This window comes from Megalopta genalis, chromosome 5, assembly GCF_051020955.1.
Source record: "Megalopta genalis isolate 19385.01 chromosome 5, iyMegGena1_principal, whole genome shotgun sequence".
Classification (NCBI taxonomy): domain Eukaryota; kingdom Metazoa; phylum Arthropoda; class Insecta; order Hymenoptera; family Halictidae; genus Megalopta; species Megalopta genalis.
In genome coordinates, this window is record NC_135017.1 from 23,469,344 (window position 1) to 23,489,366 (window position 20,023).

A 20,023-nucleotide genomic window follows, 5' to 3' on the forward strand; every position below is an offset into this window, starting at 1 on the left:
ATTCGATCGAGAAAAGTGTAACAGTTTTGTCCAGTAAATTGTTGAAAATTCGGGAAGAAAGATCGATGGATCGATGAACTAGATTACGTACAGAGTGAATTCGTTGTTCAAAATTCCAGGGACTGACATATATTTGTAAAGCATTTAATAAAGAAACTAAAGCAATTTAGTGTAGAGTGAATCAATCCTAAACAGCTCTAACAATAGTTTCCAGTGTAAACCCTTTATTATTACAACTGTTAAATCTCACATAACAACTATTATCGTTATTATTGACGTGCAAGCAGTGAATAAAAAATCGAAATCAATGAATCGGATAAAAGCAGGCGTATTAAATCTGTTCCTTCTTCGTAATTTTTCTTGCAATTGTGTCATCGCCACAGCTGAATGAACCGACAATAATAGTTTAGAATGCTCGGAAACATTAAAGTATTCTATCAATCAAAAACTAGCTTCCAAACTCCATCCAAAAGCACCATTACCAGCATTCCAACTCGCAACGATCTGAAATCCCATCAAATCTAACGGGCCAAAGCGCAGCTGCATAAAAGAACGATCAGAATCAATCGCTAGACAGTTTCGAATCCCAAACAACCTTAAAGCACACCACCTGTGGCAAGCCATTCGAATCCCTTGTTCAAAGAGTCGACATCCGAGGGCATCCACGGAACCGAGAACAAATTCCAATCAGTTTTCGTGACGGTCCCGCAGATGCGTCAACGAGCCCACCAATTGCCAGCTAATCGACAAACTCTTTCTGTTCACAGATGAAAAGACCGAGGATCAAAGCCGCGGCGGCCATTGGCATGGTGCGGACATCGCGTGTCGCATCGGTCAGAGGACAGCCGGACGAGCAGGCGGAAGCGAGCGTGTGCCGAGAGAGGGTCGGTGACGAACGAGCCGGCGGAAGCGGAAGAAGGGTGGTTCGCGGGGATGTTTTTCGTGAGACTCGGCCCAATAAAATCGCGGACGATCCGGGACACCGAGGTGTTTCTCTATGGACGCCGGCTGGTGGCGCCAGGCTACGTTACGCTCTGCCCAGGGGTGGCATAAAGCTCGGTCTATACTGCGGCCGCGGCTTGGTGGGGAGATATCGAGGCGATATCTCGCACACAGGGACGCGGTGAAATCAAATCGACGCCGGAGCGAGCGAGACGGAATAGAATGGAAGCGAAAAACGGAGGAGGCGAGCGGCGGCGGGACGGAGAGGCGCGAGGGAGGGCGAGAGAAAGGGAGAAAGAGAGAAGACAGCGGTGCGTAGAGGAGGACGAACAATGGAGAGGGGTTGGTTGACCCTGCCGGGTCAAGCGAGGGCCAAGCGGCGCGGGGGACGGGCGGATAGGTGTTATTCGATTCCGTTCGGGAAGACAAAGCGAGTCCGCCGAGAGGGAGGAGGACGCGATAAGCGAGCGAGACTGGTCGGGTGTGGGAGGAAGATGCACGGAGAGAGGGGTTGGTCGACCCTGAGCAGGAGGGAAGAGGGGGAACAGCGAAGAGAGAATAGAGGGAGAGAGAAAGAGAGAGAGAGACGGAGAAGGAGATTGGTTGTCCCTGATAGGCAGGAAGAGGAGAAAAAGCGCAAAGAAAGACAAAGAGAAATTCGAGAGGGGAAGAGACGCCGGGAGCGAGAGAAGAGAGTGAGCGAGAAAGAGAGCGAGTGAGAGGGACGAGGAGAGGGGTTGGTCGACCCTGCGCGTTATCAGGAGCCGCCCCTCCCGGTCCCTACATCCACTATATTCACTACATCCACTACATCCACTACATCCACCCCGACTTTATATACCCCTCGTGCACCCGGCGAGTAGTAGGTGCACGCGTCGGTGGTAGAAGACCCATGCACATAGACGCAGGCGTACACAGAGGCAGAAGCGGAGGCAGCGTCCCTAGGCGCAGCCGGGCGCAGAGCGACGCCGCATGGCGTCGGCGTCGCGAGGTCGTCCGGTCCGAAGCCTCGGTTTTCTCTGTCGCGGCATTCTCTTCGTGAGCGACACACCACCGGAAGGATCCCTCTTCTTCTTGTTCTTGTTTGGCGGTGTCCGCGAGTAACCGCCGGAGGAAGAGCTCTCTCTTCGCCACCGAGGAGAGGACGCCCGGAGGAGAGAGGGAGGAGTGAGAGGGAGGAGAGGAGCGGGGAGGTGGGAAAAAGGGGAGCAAGCTCAGGAGCCAGCCGAGCCGAGCCGAGCCGAGCAAGGGAGAGAACTTTCGTTATCGCGCTTGACGCGAGTGACGCGCTCCCCTCGGAGCGTCGCGACGCCGCCAGACGCCCGACAGTCGTCCGTCAGACGCGCCACGGTTGTCTCCAAACTGACCGGTTTCTCCGACGACGAGCTTTCCGCCGGCACTCCGCGCTCGTCCTCCGAAGGATCCGCGTACACCACGGTCTTCCGCCTGTTCCTCCTATCATCGCCATTGACTCCGACTCGCCTCCGCTCGCTGCCACTGGCTGACACTCGTTGCCACTCGCTGCCACCTCGCCTCGACTCGCTCCGGCCCGCGTCGGCCCGCTTTTCCCTGGCTAGACCCCTAGCGGAACCGAGCGGACACCTCTCTGTTTCTGCATTCTTCTCGACACTCTGCGTGTGTCCCTCTCTTTCTCTTTCTCTCTCTCTCTCTCGCTCCGCCTGTGCGCCATCTCTCTTACTCGCTCGCTCTCTCTCTTTCTCTCTCTCTCTCTCTCTCTCTCTCTCTCTCTCTCTCTCTTCCGCATCGGCCACGAGCCGACTGCAGTCGGCTGCGTCTACGCTCTCGAACGTCACTCGCAGCACGTAGACCGAGCCGAGCTGTCATCCTGCCGAGATACCACCATTGTGGCTCCTGATACCAGGATTGTGACACCCTCGCCGCCGTGACAGTCGCAATGACAGTGTGATACTACCAGTGACCCAACCTTGGACCATACACCGCTGGGATTCGCCGGGATTCCTCAGGATGCCGTCGTGCCAGCGGTCGGGCCACTCGTTCCAGGTCAGTATCTCGTTCTCCAGGCTGAGTTTGCCGGGTTTCACTGCTCTGTGTTGCACTGTACAGGACGACATGGATCCTGGGAGGACTATCGACCGACAGGACACGTGAAACTGCGCTGGGACGTCTCCATCCGGTGCCCAAGCAGTAGGCAACCGGACCGACGCGCCGACACGTCGGGCCTTCAAGTGCTGCGGGATCTTCGACCGGAGCTTTTGTCTTCGTCGCTGCACCTGGTACATTATCGAAAGGCCTTCGAAACGCTCTCTTCTACATTTTCGAACAAATATTTTGTTGTCAAGTGTCCTCGGCATCTTCTGACTCTGCTTCTCGTAGTTCCAGGTCCAGGCGATTTCTTCGGGGTTGACGAACAGGGATCCCGAAGACTGCGACCTTGTTGCTCCTCTTCGATAAACGTATCCGAACTTGCTGACAGCTGCAAGGATTACGCCGGGATGTGCGAAGTTCCGACGTTTTCCCGGATGTCCTTGACGTCCAAGATGATGCTGCGTCTCGACGAGGAATGTGAAACCCCCTGTACGTATACTGAATGTATCCTGAGTGTATTCCTGTCCGGTATACCTTCAGTATACGTAACAGGAGGCTGCACCGATCTACGCTGGCTGCCATCGCCGACGCTCTTCCGGTTCACTTCGATAATCCTAGATTTAGATTAAGAGGATCGCCGTTCGTTAGCTACGACCGCGTTTCGCCGACACATTGTTCGACGGCCTTGAGCCAAGTGTTCGGAGACAGTTCAGGAACTTGTTCGACGTTATGAGATTGTTCATTGTAGACGGTTGATGCGTGCTGTATCCGCGGAACGTGTTGATGTCGTGTGGTCGAAGCGATGGAGAATGATAATTAGGGTTTAAGGTAGATTAAGGGTCGAGAACAAATGGTACAAGTGTGCGGAGTTTCGAGATAATGTTAAACATGAGATCGATCGATGTTTTGGAATTGTTGATACTTGTTCGTAGAATCGAAGCGAGTCTATCTAGTCGCTTGTTTAGGATCCTTGGATGAGAGAAGCGAGTAGAAATAGAATTGTGCGGCGATTGATTTGTAACCCGATGTGTGTACTTGGAGATTGTTGCGCGGATTCCATTCGATTGGACTGTGTTTGTTGTCAATAAACGGATTAACATGCAATGCCAAGTTATAGTGATTGTCTTTCGGTAGGTTGCCACACGTTGATTGCGCGATTACAATTTTGTTTTGGGAGTCGACGTGACGCTCGTAAATGGTAGATGCCTTTTTATTAGACGTGATATTTATTTAAACGAAGTAGGCAACGATTATGGGGGTATATCTATAGTTTTTAAGAATTTTCTGCTTCGATCTCGTTTGATTTCTTTGCTATATACCGTTTTGAGTATTGAAATTCAGATCGTCCAGATATTTGAACTAAAAATCGTCGGAGATTTGAAAATTGGAAACAATTAAAATGGATTTCATACATTTGTATAATTGTTTGTAGATTTTATTTCAATTTATTCCACGCTACTGGCAGCGATTAAAGTAGATCTATGATTGGAAGATTAAACGTTAATCTAACTCTCTGCTTGGTCTTCTGATAATTGTTATTGGAAATTAGAACTGGAATTTGAAATTAAATACCAGACGCGTCATTGTAGAAGATATCGATGCTATTACAATCAAGGCTTATCACAGATTATACATTAACGATGTAATATAAAGCAAACTTTAACAATTTCTTGGATTTAGGTTCGCATTTTTCAAATCAGACTCGCTGCAAATAACAAAAATGCGATTGTTTCCGTAAATTGTTTCTATAAACCGAGCGTTTGTTATTTTTAACGACATGCGGAGCTTTCCTGATAATTCTTAGTTTATTAAGTGATCGTGTACCTCGATTCATGTAACTAGACGCAGAAATAAACGATAATCGCAACGAGCTCTACACGTTCGTATCACTGTCACTGTCATTCGATCTACTTACAACGATACAATCAATTAAGATTCAACCCCTCGCGAGTTCTGTAGGATTCTTTAAATACTTTTTCGATTTTTAACGATCGCGGAGGTCAATCCTTTTAATTAAAGAAGCTCGAATTTAACTTTTAAAGCGTGCAATGTATTTTCGTCGAGTCTTCGAACGACACCTGCTATTGTATTCATTGATCCCCCGAGCCTTTAACTTATTTTGCGTTATCGTACCAGGTAGAAACATCTTAGGATTTACAAACCTTCGAACTTACACCACTGGAATTTATAGCAACAAATCATTTGTATCTTAGACAATGCGATCAAAATACTGTAACAGTTATTAAACTTGATTCTAATTTCATAGAAGAATCAAGGCTGATTGTTAATTCGAGTTCGTCGATTGTTACCAGGATAAAGCAATGCGACCGTACATAAATTACAATCGTGTTACAAATAAATGCACAATCTACAAACAGTCTCATGCGAATCAATAACTCCTTCCGTCAGAAATCAGATAGTCCTACCAATCTCAAAGACATTATCGACTCAAATCACTGTCATTAAAGACCACACTTCGTGAAAAATACAAAAGACCCTAATTCTAAATTGTCAGAGTTACAGATAAATAACATAATAGCATGACTAGTAGTAGTAAAGAGTAAATTTTCATTCTGAATTATAATTGTCGGTAGAACGATCATCTTCCGGGGGTAGCATCCCTAATCGTCAACCTGTAACCACGATCCCAATCGAAACTAAGCTACCAAGCGAACGAACGTGTCACTTTCGTCAGGATCTAACCTAGAAACCGGCATCACCTCGACACCCATCGCGGCGGTAGAAGTAGCCGTGATTCGTCTCGACGGCTTGGGCATTTGGCGCGAATGGCCGCGGACGGTGTCAAAGGGAATAGAAGTCGGTCGAGGGCCAATGATCCCGCTGAATCGAAAGATTCGGAGCGCGTCGAGAGGTCCGCGCGAAACGGGTCGGCAGTCGTATGCGAAACACGAAATAAAATCGTTTACGAGCGGCGCGTACCAAGTTTGCCAATAAACCTCGACCGAGACAAACAAGGCCTAAGTCAACCCCCCCACCGCACCCCACCCTGCCGAGCTCGCTCAACTCTTTCCACACGGCGAGTCGATGGAAGCCCGAACTTTCTCTTTTAGGGCAGTCGTAAAAAGGGTTGCCAGAAGGACTACCGTGGCCGAGTTAAAGGGTTGGTGAAAGCGGGCTCCTTCTCGGCAATAAAAATGCTAAAAAATTCGAAAGCGAGGAAAGGGTTGCTGCCGGGATAATAGCAGGGACGAAAGGATTTCACTTTCGTTTCCGGAAGACGAGCCGGACGGTGCTCTTGTCAGTTTTGGTTCGACTCGCGATCCGGTGAGAACTGCCTTGTCACCATCGATTTTTTTTCTCACCTTCCGCGGGAGGCAGAGGGATCGTTCGGCAGTGTGCAGGAAGTTGACGGGGAAGTTAATCATTTTACGGCGTCCCATAAAGGGATTCCATCGGAGCCTCGTGTACCCGGAGTGTTTACCTGCTGTCAGGTTTTGTAAGTAGTATTGCTGGTAATTATCGTGCCGGAAGTCGAGGATTATAAACCGTACCTCTGTTCGGATGTACCGAGCTACGACTTTTTCATCCTTTTGGCGTCAACAAGCTGTAGATGGTCAAGTGCATCCATCCACTCGGGATGGATTTTTACGATTGTTTTCGAAGGGGTTGCGATTTTACTGCGCACCGTTATTGCTTTATTTCGGGGAGGTGTATACCTGAGATTCTATTCTTTCGTGTACTTCTTTATTGAGAGTCGGAAGATTTTTATTTGGGGTCGGCTGTCCAGAGTTAATCACTAGACGCGACAAAAAAATTCCAGAGAAAAAACACGAAGGCATTTTCAATGTTCGCGTTTCTGAATTCTTTCGCTATTAAAAAATTATTCCCTAATCCGACGAATTTTTATATATGAGTCAGTATTCCTGAAAATTCATTCTAAAGATTATTATATGTATATGTGAGCTACTGATTTCACAAACTTATTGCCATGGCTGTAGCCAATGCATTGTCTTCCCGGTCCTTTAAAGGTTAAACGATATTTCCACTTCGAATTTAATTTCCATCACTCATTGGATACGAACCACTTAATTAAGAAGGGTTGACGATTTTTTAACGAAAATCTCTCGTCTCCTCTAACGAAAATTTCTAAAGGCTCAGTTATTTCTAAGGCTCAGTAATTGTTTATAAAATCATTTAACATCACAACTACGTTCCTAAACGATCATAGCATAAAACAACTTCTCTGCCACGATCAACGAAAAATGTGCCCCCTCCCCCCACCAAAAATCTGTTGACCTCAAATCAGAACGAGCACACGAAGGTCTTATCAAAACGTACGAAATCCTGGCGCAGAGGGGACAATGCGGTGCAAGTTTCAATGTAAATGCGGCACGAATCCCTAAAACGCGAGTTTTCGCGGTAGCCGCAGAACATGGCGGCAAACTAGCCCGAGGAATCAGGCAGAGCGCAGTCATTGTGCCCCGAGGAGAGGCGTCTGATAGTTCCCGACGGTGTCGTCTGGCCGCGATAAGGAAGCCGGGTAAACACGGTTACGTCTTGCGTTCGTCATCGCGTATGCAGACCTTGCGTCATGGACGACGATGCACGCTCGGATCATTGAACTCTCTCGATCCGTCTGCACGGTGACACGGCCTCGACTAACGCATTCCCAAAAGCCCGATCTTTTTCTCCCGTGCGAGAAAACGAACCTACACCTTCCGCTTTTCCTCACGAAGGTAGTTTAGCCCGGCGAGGTGGTTGAAGTTCGGAGGGAAAGTTTGAAAAATTCACCCGTCCTCGGGAGAACGTCGATGACGAGAGTCCAAGGGAGGGACGATAAAACCGGGAAGAACCGAGTGAGAGAGAGAGAGAGAGAGAGGGGGGGGCAGTAGAAACGAGTTTGGAAGCTGGCGAATGCTCAGGGGAACGAACCACCGGAACGGCCAGCGGGGGTGGCTCGAGGGACGAGAGCCGGCGAAAAAAAAGAAAACTGCAGAAGGGTTGAAAAAAGTTTTCCCCGGGCGAAGAAGGTAACCGCAGCTCGCGGCAGCCCTGAAATTTCGGGAAGGGAGCTGGAAAAGCGAGTCGGCAAAGTTCAACGAGCCCCCGGAGCGAGCGAGACCGGTCTCCCATCGGAGAGGAACGGAGAGGTCGTCGTGGAATTCCGATCGAGACCGAGGAAGACGTTCCAGAGACCGAGATAGGAGAGACAAGGAGAGGAGCTACGGTCTTGGGAGAGACTGCGAGAGACGTTCACGGAGGAGTAGGTGCGAGCTAAACCGTGGGGAGATCCCGTTTTCCCGGCCAATGAGTCGCCGGCTCTTTTGGTGGCCCAACCCTCGGGCCAATATGGCCGCCGCGCGCGAAAGGGAGCTTAAGCAAGGGTTAGGCTAGGCCAGACTGATCCTTCTGGACCCGGTCGAGGCACGGGGAGGGATCGCTGGTCCAGAATTGCCGGCTCTCGGGGTGGGGTGGCCCCGTCCTCGTCGGCCATGATGCTATGTGCTGCTGGATACTGGCTGCTGCTGCTGCGGCTGCTGCCTGGACCTCTCTCGAACCCTCGAGCCGCTCTCCGTGCGGCGAATAATGGAAACGTACGGCTCCGCGTTTACATGCGGGCCGCGTGTCGCGGCTAATTGCATCCCCCGGACACGCACCGCGCCGAAACAAGACGCGGCCGCTCGATTACGCTCGAAAACTCACCCCCTCCGGCTGCGATCCGATCGCTCCGCCGACGCCTCTTCGCCATCGGTTATCGTCTCGCGATCGTTTCTATCATCTCCGCGCCTCGTCTCGCTATCATGTAACCCCGCGATGCTGCCGAGGAACGACCAGGTCGCCTCTTATTTCGACGAGTAGTGTTCGTCGAGGTGGGTGCTATTTTGTTTTTGTTCAGAGCGTATGTAGGTGTTGTGCTCGATGCGTGCTCCAAATCACGAAGGTGTAGCATTTTGCAGCTGTTGAGTATGGAAGGATAGTATGCCATAGAAGATGGCGTTGTACCTGTTCTTGCGGTTTCGCAATTTGTTTGAGTAATTTTTCAGTCGTAAACAGTCCCGGTATACACGGTCGATCTGCTTTCGACGAGGAAGGGGCGTTAAGGATTTATCACAGGATCGTCGATGTTTAGAGACACTTTACGATACCTAAGTATTGATTTGTCTCTTGGATGGTCCATCTCGCGGCCATTTTCACCCAGGATTGCAAATAACTTTTCTAACGAGCTGCTTCAACGATGATGTCGAAGAGATAGCTAAGAGAATTTTATCACGGTTCGCACGATATCGGAGAATCAATCAGGGATGAATCGAACGGGAAATAATCCATCGGAACACGTTCCATCTTCACTCATAATCTTCACAGTCTCACAAACAATGACACTACACTAGGAAACCAAGACATTACTATTAATTAGTAACTCTTGCGGCTAGCACACTTCCACGAACAAAAGTACAGTATCTATTTCCACACTTCTCTGTCGTAACAAGCATTGATAAATCATTAATTTCGTACTACTTCAACGAGCAACCGAACGCGATACTGAATTCCAGCGTCAAATTTGACTAAATCTAAAAAGTCTCAGGACTCCAGCTTATTCCAACAGAACAATCAATCTGGTCTCGTTCTTTAGTTTATCCTGTGTTGTAGATGATCAAGAAATAGCCGGAGAAAAGTGTCGTAATACGCGGATATTCTAGGAGCGAGCATTCGGAGCCCAAGCGCCGCTAATTAGAGAATCCAACGCGGTAACAATATCGCGACGGAACAGCCGCGGCGGGCGAACGCAGCATAATTCTTCGGAAAGCCGGCTTCCGAGGCTGGAAACTATAAAACGTGGAGGAACTATTTTGATTGCGCGGACCTCGTGGCAGCGGCGTAAATCTAGTTTTCATTCAGACAATTTACAGGCCGACGCGCCGCGAGACCGTGTCACCGCGGCCAGGCCGTCGCGTTTAACACCTAACCGCCGGCGAATTCCTCGTCTACCGCGGAGTATTGATCTCCGGTGTCCTCGACGAAACACCTCGAGTGCACTTCGGGCACCGATACGGTGCCAGTGTCGGGTTACGCGCGTCGCAATGGGCAAACGTTGCGACAAGAAACGCCCGGTGGATCGCCGTCGATCGCGTTGCGGAACGGCCGAGCATCGTCCCGGGCGAAATTGATTCGGGAATTAACGGTGGCCGCGGGTCCTTGTTAGCATCCACCTGCCTCGTTCGCGAGAGTGCCCGTGCTGGATCGCGCGAGCGTAAATCGGCGTCAAAAAGGTCTCGAAGTTTCAGACGTTCCGACGATGCCCGCGAAGTACGGCCGTAAATTCGGTCGCGCACCGCGAAAGTAGAAGAAGAAATATTTACATTTTGTAAAATAGAACTCGCGATTGCTTCGTTAACGCCGGAAGAGCTCGGTGACGGTCTCTCTCTCTCTCTCTCTCTCTCTCTCTCTCGGGGTTTTCTGCGCGTCAAGGTGGAAGACGAAGTTTACGGCGGGGACGGCTTCTTAAATTTCCGCCGGCGGAACGTCTACCCTTCGGGATAACAATCGCTTCGATCATGCTGCACGCGAGGCTGCTTCTTCGTTTCGTTGTTCGCACGCCTTTGTCTCTCGCGTCTCCGGCAAACCATGTAAAATCGCTCCGATCGGGGCGCGACACTCTGTCGAGAGAATTTTATTGGCATCGATCGCATACCTCGGGATCTTCTGAGAAACGAAAGCAATATTTTCTCCGTTTTCTTTGTATTTATCGTAGTAACGGGATAAAGAAAGAAGTTCAACGTAGCACGTACGCCGCGCGTACCTCGTGTAAACGAGGTTACAAGGCGGCCCTCGGCGTGTTGTTTAATGTCGTTCGACAATAGTAGGCATAGGCCGCGGACAAAAGCGATTTTATCGGTGACCGCATTAGCATAAATACAGATCATGGGGCAACAGAACCTAATGTCGTGGTTAAATATAGCTATAGCGAATAATGGAGGTGAGCGTGCAGTACGCAACGGGGTATTAAAGTTAACTAAATTAAGCAACGCTGGACAGTCGATGCAGTTAATAATAATTTCAAACAGAGGAAGTATATCTGCTGTGATCCTCCGGTTGTCCAACGGAGACACGGAGATCATTGGAGTGCATCCAAAAACGCAAAAGGAACTCCAGATTCCGGTTGGCACGATAAACTGCGTTCGAAATATGGCTAGATAATTTGTCGTGCGCAAGAGGCCAAGACCTCGCACCAAATTAGAAACCGAAAATGTCCTGTTAATAAGCTCGTGACGGTATCTCGGAATTTATTATTGTTAATCGTTGAAGTTTCCTACGGGAGCAGAGATAGACAAAGGAGAAGACCGGCCGCAGCGCGGCGATGAAAATAGTGCGCGCCCGCAGTCCGTGGCAGAAGAACGAAATTTCATTAGCAGCGAAAGCATTATCGCGCCGTAAAATGGCTTCCAAGCGTTTGAAGAATGCTGCGGAAGCCCCGGACCGGTGACTGTGGAAATAATAGAGGATCGAAGGCGGCGACGATAGCGCGCATAACACCGTAAACCTCTCCGAGCATTGTTTATCCTCCGAAACTGGCGTACACGAGCGGTACACGGGGGCATAGATAAAATGCTTCTTGTTCGAGTGCATCGGATTTAGTGCACCGCAAATATTTATCGGGGCCACTTCTAGCAACTATGTTCGGTGTTTCGTCTGCGCCGGGGACCAAAATAAAAACGGGATGCCGCCGTTGCGATTCCCGCGTTGTTGGATGTTCGGAATCGGTGCGCGTTTTCCCCGTTTCGAACGTATTTATTACTTTAACTTTGCGAACGGCGCGGTCAGAAATAAAAGGGGTTCCGATGCTCGAGCACTGTAAACAGCGTAAAACTTCTTCGGATTCTCTTGCGACTGGTTATGGTGACATTTGCGCCGTTGTTTCGACGGTACCGGCCCGACGCGTCGGTCGAATTTCCTCGGGAAACGTCGAGAACGCGCGTCTCGGCGGAGAGTCGATTGTTTTTTCGGTTTCTGAAAATCGTAAATGAACTGTCACGTATCTTTAACATAGCACGATGTTGCTCCGAAGAAACTCTCGCTGTTTCACAGAGTCGAATGTGCGAAGAGGAGGGTAGCACGGGGATACGCTTAGATATTGTGGATATTTCGAGAAGTTTGCGGAAAATGTCGGACTTCTGAAGTGAAAATTTCCATAAAATTCTTGCGCAGAATCGCCAAATTATGCCGGCGAAGGGATTCTATGTTCTGCTCACGAAAATGTACTTTGAGCATCGAGGTAGAACTTTTCGTGCAAATGATATTCTATATAGTAGATTGAAAAACGTTGTGTTTGAACAAGACAAGAAAACGCACTGCACTGTGTTACGAAATGGGGGATCGCACGCTGACAGCGACGATTTCCAATTCTATGGTGAAACGTTAATCTTCAAACTCAGTTTTTTTCTATTCTCCGATATACGTACTTTGCCTCGAAAAGCGAGCACTCTGCCAAATGTCCAAGAATTAGAGAGAGAGAGAGACTCACCGTGATCGCAAGCAACGCAACGGGGTTCGAGAAGCTCGACTTTCTCTGACAGGGAAAAGCCAATCGTAGCAACCTCCGAATAATCTGTGCGTGTTGGTGCGTCCGACGCGCGGCGTCGCCGGTGTATCGGTGCGTGCAAAAGTCGACGGAAAAATTTGGTTTGCGAGCGACGCGAAAAATATAGACGGGAGAGGGAAGATAAGAGGCGCGTTCGCTCGTTTTCGAATACGAATGGTCGTTCGCGATATCGGTTATTATAAATTACCGGAGGGAAATCGTGACTACCCGCCGTAAAGGGTAAAGTAAAGTAACGAATTAACGGCGCAGGGAGTGTCGCGAAGTGCAAAGTGCCGGAGCGGAGCGAAGCGGCGCGTTCCCGATGCGTGTTCCCGAACTCTCCGCGGGCGAGAGGCCGGCTCTCAGCCTCGGTAAACGTGAATTTATAATGACGTTGTACTTCGCGGAATACCTATTACGAACTGCCTTTTAAGGAAGTTGTATATTACGTGTTTCACGGGCTTTCGTATGGCAAACAACGGCCCCGGAGTATTTTAAGAATTAAGACACCCGGCTACTAAGAAGCTCGTTACCGGCGGCCCGACGCTTTTTCTGGGCCACGCTTCGATCGAACTACAAAAACTGAGCACCCGCTGCCATATTTTCACGGAGCCGCAATGTTGCACTCGACTTCGGACTCCCCTCCTCGCACGCGGATCCCTTCTGCGGCGGCCATTTTATGCGTGCCTTTCTTATCGAGATGCATCGTTCTCGTCCCGGTATTCCCGACAGCTTAGAATCAACGATCGATATTTATTCGCCAGTAGAATGTTGCAATTCGGATCTCTTATTTTATTTTAATTTCCATTTTTATTATCATTATTATCATCGCTATTATTAATATATAATGTTGAATTTTTGTAGAAAAATTCAAAGGCCATCTGGCCCGTTTTATATTAAAAGAAGCTCGATATTTTAAACTAGAAGCCAAAATCGACGTGGAATTTCCATTGGAAGCACGAAATCGAAGATCCATCGACTACGGAGAATAATTCAAAGTTTTTGAACGTCGAAGCTGAACGACAGATATTTGCATTTCACGTTTTAATCCGAAAAATTTCGGTGAATCGAGCACAGAAGGGTGCCATTTCCCGGAGTCTTCTCGCGCAGCAACGGGCAGCCATTCCGAACACGGAGATACAATTTCGGAGGGGGCAGATGTTTTCCCGACGAAACGCCATGGAATCGTCGAATCGTCGAATCGCATGTGCTCCGAATGCATCGGCCATTCGGAGCCCCCTCGGTGCCGGTGCATCGGAATAATTCGTGCCCTGTGCGTGGCCAATGTCGATAGAGCACGATTTTCCCGGACGTACCCGTCGGTCCCATGAATATTTCCCGTATCGCTGGTTCGGTTTGTTTCCCGCGAATTTTTCGACCCCGGGCTTTCCATCTTCCCATGAAATTTTCGTGAATATTTCGGCCGGCTCGGGGCGAACCAGCGATTTTGTTTAACAAACGCACGCGCGCGAACGTTGCCTCGTCATCCGCTATGCATAATTCCCCCATACTTTTCTCAACTTCTCTAAAATTGGCGGGACAATGGCAAAAACTCGTGCATATTTAAATAGTTCCTCAGAGAGACGTGCATTTTTGACGATATCGCGGTTGAAGGTGAATTTCGACGTTCCTTTAGCAGAAAATACAGGGTGCGAAAAACAGTTCTGGCTTTTTATGAGAAACGCTTCCATTTTTTTTTCTGCATATTAATGTTCAATAAAGACCGAGTTGCAATTATCGAAGGTAGAAGATCTCGCATCGAACACTCAAATCGACGAATCAGTTGAAACTATCTTTAAAAAAATTATTCGCACATTGATACTTCCCAAAAAACGGTTCTAAAATATATCGAAGCAGAACGAGCAAATTTTGAGCACTTAATGCAAATTTTACTGTTCGGTTCTGCGATTAACATGTTTGTTAAACTGGCAAAATACGTATAATATTAAATCGGAAAATCCTAATTTCGAAATCAGCCGACTATAAATACACTCATTTAGGCACGGAATTTTCACCGCACCCTATATTTTCGAGAAATTTGTCACAGTTTTCCCAATTCTAACGAAGAATTGCCAAATAATTCGCAAGCCTTAATTCGACGGTGAATCCGAAAGACAAATACGATGACGGACATTTATTATACTCAATCTTCACCTGTGTTATCGAAAGGAAACACGACAAATGCTAGCGATGAGCTCGCTGCAATCATTCTTGCGACATCTAAATTATTTTACTAGCGTGTTCGGTCGGCCTTTGCTCGTATCTATGTTCGTCAGCTGCGCCCGCAAATCAAGCATTTACCGTAGTCCTCTGATCACCGTTTTCAGGTACTACTTGTCAACTAGGAATCGTCCGCAAATAGATCGCACGTCCTCTTACTTGTCCGTCCGGCTAGATTATGAACCGCTCGATTCTGTCATTTACAAAACAAATGCGACCGAGTTGCCGAAATGAAATTCCGCTGGCAGCCCCTGCCATCATCGTCTCTGCCCGATAAAACCACAGTCAACGACCTGTCGCGACGACTGCAGCTGTATTGTGCGCGTTCATCTCGCGCAAAAAAGATCGCGACCGCGATAAAGAACCGATCGATAGATCTGTGTACTCACCAGTGCGACGACGAGATCCGTCGGCCCAGCTCCGCACCAGTAATCTGTAACAGCGAAAGGGTGGCCGACATTAAAAACGGCGGAACTCGAGGTCCTTCTAAATTTAAGTGGCCCGGACACCGGCGATTATATCGCGGGAAAGTTTAATTTTAGGGTCGAGGACGGTTTGTTAACGGTAGCGGGCCGCCTTCAGTGAATCACGCGGAACAACAAATTCTCTTGTTAGACTGTCTCGTAAAATCGTTGGAGCCTCTGGAAACATTTCAAGATTTCTGTTTCGTGTTTCATCGCGTAGCTTTCTCTCTCTCTCTCTCTTTTCTTCTGTTTCTCTCTCTTCTCGCTGCCAAAAGGGTGTAACGGCGGGCCAGCGTTTTTGATAGCCACAGCGGAGTTAGGTAAAAAGGGAAACGCAGAAACGGCACGACAGAAGTGAAAGCACGACGCAATCCGTCCGCTAAAAAGGGTTAGGAGAAAGTTCCTTATTTACTGGGCTGTAAAAACGCCGCGATAAAGGGTTCCTTTTTTCCCGACGAATCCTTTACGCTGGACGTTACCCCTTCAGGCCCACGTTCGGTCATCCCTAGAAGATCAGCGGGATAGTTCGATCGCCGCTTTCTCCTCAGCAGAGAAAACTCGGGCGACGGAATTCACTATTGCGTGAAGATCACGGTCGTTCTTTCGAAGCGAGCTTAGTTTTTCCGCGATGACGAGATCGAGAGGACAGTGTCGGAGGAGTATCAGTTTTTGAAAGATTTTACCTTGGTCGTTGCGTCATCGTTTCGTCTTAATTCGCTGCGAGCCTAACGTGGATTTACTGTGCTTGTGGAGTGCTCGAAGCTGTGTCAGTGTAGTGTATTGTACATAATTGCCGTGTTATTAACGCTGAACCGAGCGCTAAAAGTGACTAACGCCTGTCGACAAGTACGAATTCATATCGATTTGTTTATTTTTATTTATTTCGTTAATTTTTGTATTATATTTTGATCAGCATGCATGCCTGATTTAAGAAATTCATTCGCTCATTTCCTTGAGCGAGGGTCTTTACAATTTTGAAAGAAACACACGCGAAACCCGTCGTTTCGACCGGCTGGATAGGTTTAGTATGAAAGAGTATCCGGTTTCTTGCGAAGCAAGTTCACAGATTAGAGAAAATGGGAAAATCGAAGGTGTTACGGGTTTATCGGTCGATGAAGCCACTTAAACAACTCCGCATTGCTATTGACGAGTGAATCAATTTTTCTAACACACCGCCGCTGCAGTATATAATATACGCAGGTATAGTCGAGTGGAAAGCGCGTAACCTTTAATTAGAGAAACTATCTGCAAGCACATTCGGCTGCAAAATTTCTACGGGCATAAATCGCGGAAATTAACAGAGTCCATAACACCGTCATCTCGCTGGAACAGAGAATTGTCGTAAATATGAATCCTTGATTCGTTTGAAACGGCGGATTCTTGTGCCAACTAAACGTGATCGTCCATAATTGATGCTCTAATCTCCGTCTCAAAGGAATTCCCAGAGCCGAAAAATTTATCCTCCCTTCAGTTTCGTCACCGTAACAGGCTCCGTCGGTCATCTTTCGACAGAACCACCGAAATAATCATCGTAAATAGGAGTTGGGCAAAGAGTACTAATCTAATTGATGATAAACGACCAAAAACTCGCTTAGTTATTACAACTAATTTATAATAACTGGGCAGAAACGAATCTGATTAATGATCAACGATCGTAACTCGTTTAATTATTACAACTAATCTATAATAATCGGGCAGAAACGAATCTGATTAATGATCAACAATTACAACGCATTGGTTATTACAACTAATCCGTGATAATATTTAATAACTATCTGACTAATGATTAGCGATCATAGCTCGTTAGTTACTATAACTAATCTATAATTATATATGATAACTAACAAGTTATAATCGTTAATTATCAATCAGATCACCTTTTGATCCGCTATGGTGTAATAATGCTCGATAATAGGGTAAATAGACATCGTAATTAGAAACTGAATGGTCGAAAGCAAAATATTAACGAGCGGGAATCGTTCCAAAGAATCTCCGAAACCGTCAATTTATAGTCCTTTCAGTACCGTCAACTCGCACGCTTCGTCGGCCATCGTTCGACGTAACCTTCGTGGAGTTGCTCGTCTATTATAAACTAATCCTTGTAAACGATCGATAATGGATTAAATAGACAGCATAACCAGATGCTGGATGCTCGAAAGCGCAGCAATGATTGGGAGTTGTTCCAAATAACGGCGCAACGACGGCCGACGGAGCACGCTTTTGAGACCAGGAAGCTGTCGCATCGGGGCCGAGAATAAATTGAGATCAATCTGGACGTTGGTGCACAGCGATCGAGTAAACTTTCGTTACCTGGCAATTAACGGGGAATAAATTGGCGAGAAGCGGTCGTCGCCGTGACAGCGGCGCGGAGGGGTTCAGAAGTTTAGGGGTTGCGAAACAGGAAGCGGCGGGCCTCCGCGGCGGAATTTATACGGTCGCGTTTATACGGCGCCGTTAAAATAAATTAAAGTCGTTTTATCGTTACCCCCGTTATAATTTATTTAAGCTGTTTCCTATTATATCCGCGGAGAAGGCACACTGACCGCGTGTCCTCTCGCCGGCGACGGCCGCCGTTCATCGTCGCGACGGCGGTTAAATAATGTCGTAACGGATTCTTAATTGCACGAGAACGAGGCCGTTACCGTGCCGGTAATTAGTCGTCGAACTCGTTACCGGCCTCGGCACCCATTCCGCCTTACGATGCAGCCTATCGATGTCGGAGTTCGCGTCTACGAAATCGTGTTACGCGCGAAATTATCGGGCGAATTTCTTTCGACCGCAGATTTTATGAACTCGCGGTTCACAAAATTGCGGAACGGCGCGCCAAAGTGCCTGGTAAATTCAATATCGTGTCCCGGCATATTAATATAATTTCTCGACGACGAGAAATTTTCTTCTTCGCATTTCAGTTAATAAAAGCTATTCGCGCGCAACTTCGCATCAATGTTACTGCTTCGATCGCTGTTAACAAGTCCCGAGTAATTACGATTCCGGGGAAAGCGGTCGGGCGCGAGTGCGTTCGATGCGAGTGCCCGCGTTAATTTGCGCGGAAGCAACGCTTACAATAATGCAGACGTGTCGTGTCCACGAAAGGAAGCGACATCAGCTTCCTTAAGCAGTCACGAAATCATGTTCTCGAGGACGATAACAAGGCAGCAAACGCAGCCTTAATCCTCGGTCTCGCGCGATCGGCCGGGGCAATCGTTTTGGTAGCACAGAACAGGAATATCGATGCGCGAAAGCGGAATACATAAATTCGGATCGCAGTCGCGAAGAAGTTGCGCTTCGAGCTGCAACCTTGTCGCGTGAAAAGTGGAATCGGCGATCCGCCAGGCCGATCCGCGCTGCTAAAAACGGCGGACCCCGGAGGAATTTTTAGTGCGATCTTATGGAAATCCCAAGAATACAATCATTGATTTCGGAACGGCAGCTTCTCTCTCCAGAACGCGCGTCATCGTCTCGCTCGAGAGACAACGGACAAACGGCGTGAATTTACGAGAGTTTTTAGAACGCGATAATTGCTGTCGGAGCTGGACTTGGTCCCGATGAAGCAATCGTTCGGATATCATCGCTCCGATGGTGTCCGTTTATGGGCCGGTAATTGTTCGCTAATTTTTAACGTTTCCGAAACGTTCACGGCACAGAAATATAAATTTATTGCAGAAATCAGCGGGCCTGTTACGAGCATAATAAACGCTTTTAGCGGCCGCGGGACTAATTGCGGAACGCACGCGACCGTGCCGAGCTCGGAATCGCAGAAACCGATGCGATTTCTGCGTGCAACGAATTTGTTAAAAGTTTCACTTAGGATTCGGGCTTTTATACTTCCACTAAGATTTGCTTCGTCGTTTTATTGCGATCTCGGACGCGCGTGTTTACAGTTCGAGATCTTTTCAGAGACTATAAAGAACACGCGCAACGCAACACTCATTCGCGCATAAATATGCGAGGATGCCTGCGACAATGTCGTCGATACGTTTGAATTCAGGTCTGCCAATTTATAGTTGTATTTCTTTGCCGAAAGAATTTCTTTGTGCACCGAATTCCTGTGTGCAACAAATACTCGTGTCCGACGAATTTCCGCGGCTATGCACCGTGTAGCATTGTGTAACAAGTTAACGCGCGTGCCACCGGAAATTCGGCGGCACAATGCGACCAGCCGAGCTTTATTATGATAGCGACCGGTGCGCCGGAGTATGCCTAAGTGTTCCATTCAATATCCACACGGCATCCAATAAAGTATCTTTATTGCGAGCATTCAGGGCCCAGTGACGAGCTACCGAACGCATTCGACGATCGTCAAACTCGAGCCCGGAACCATCCAAGATGGCCTCCGACCCGACGTAAACAAAACGGCCGCTCAGTCCTCAGCGATGGAAGCGCTGCCAGGCGCCAGCAGCCTTTGACTTCCTCGCTCTCACAATTGCCAGTTGTTACAGGCTGATAAAAAAAAAGGGTCGACCAGTTTACGAGCCTACGCTGCTTAGCCGACGCGGTAGGCAGTGTCTAATCGTCTTGGGTCCCGAAATCTTGCTAGTTAGGGTCGCTTTGAGTACCTTATAAACAGTTTCCAACTACAATATACAAAGTCGGTGTCTACCGACTGCAGATTCACGCCAGATGATTTGTAGTCGAGTCTTTGACTCTTCTTATCGCGCAGAAATATTTCTTTTTGCGTGCTTCGAGGATTGTTAAATTTGTTTATGGAGCAGAAGATTCGTACATTCGTTGGTTGTGGTTCCAAAAATTACATACAATTGTACAATATTGCAGCACTATAATACAGTTATTT

General features: G+C 48.1%; 1 protein-coding gene and 1 long non-coding RNA gene across 10 annotated transcripts in view; one reads left to right on the forward strand and one right to left on the reverse strand.

The window, feature by feature from the left end:
- Nucleotides 1-20,023, reverse strand: part of LOC143259440 (uncharacterized) — a 475,413-nt gene that overhangs the window by 220,739 nt on the left and 234,651 nt on the right. For all 9 annotated transcript variants that reach the window (XM_076521695.1, XM_076521694.1, XM_076521698.1 and 6 more), the window contains one exon: nt 15,157-15,200. In XM_076521695.1, the coding sequence (XP_076377810.1) occupies nt 15,157-15,200 (44 nt within the window). The remainder of the gene's footprint in view (nt 1-15,156; nt 15,201-20,023) is intronic.
- Nucleotides 602-5,386, forward strand: LOC117223930 (uncharacterized). The gene is made up of 2 exons (XR_013033340.1): nt 602-3,197; nt 3,298-5,386. It is a non-coding gene; the product is annotated as an uncharacterized LOC117223930 (long non-coding RNA).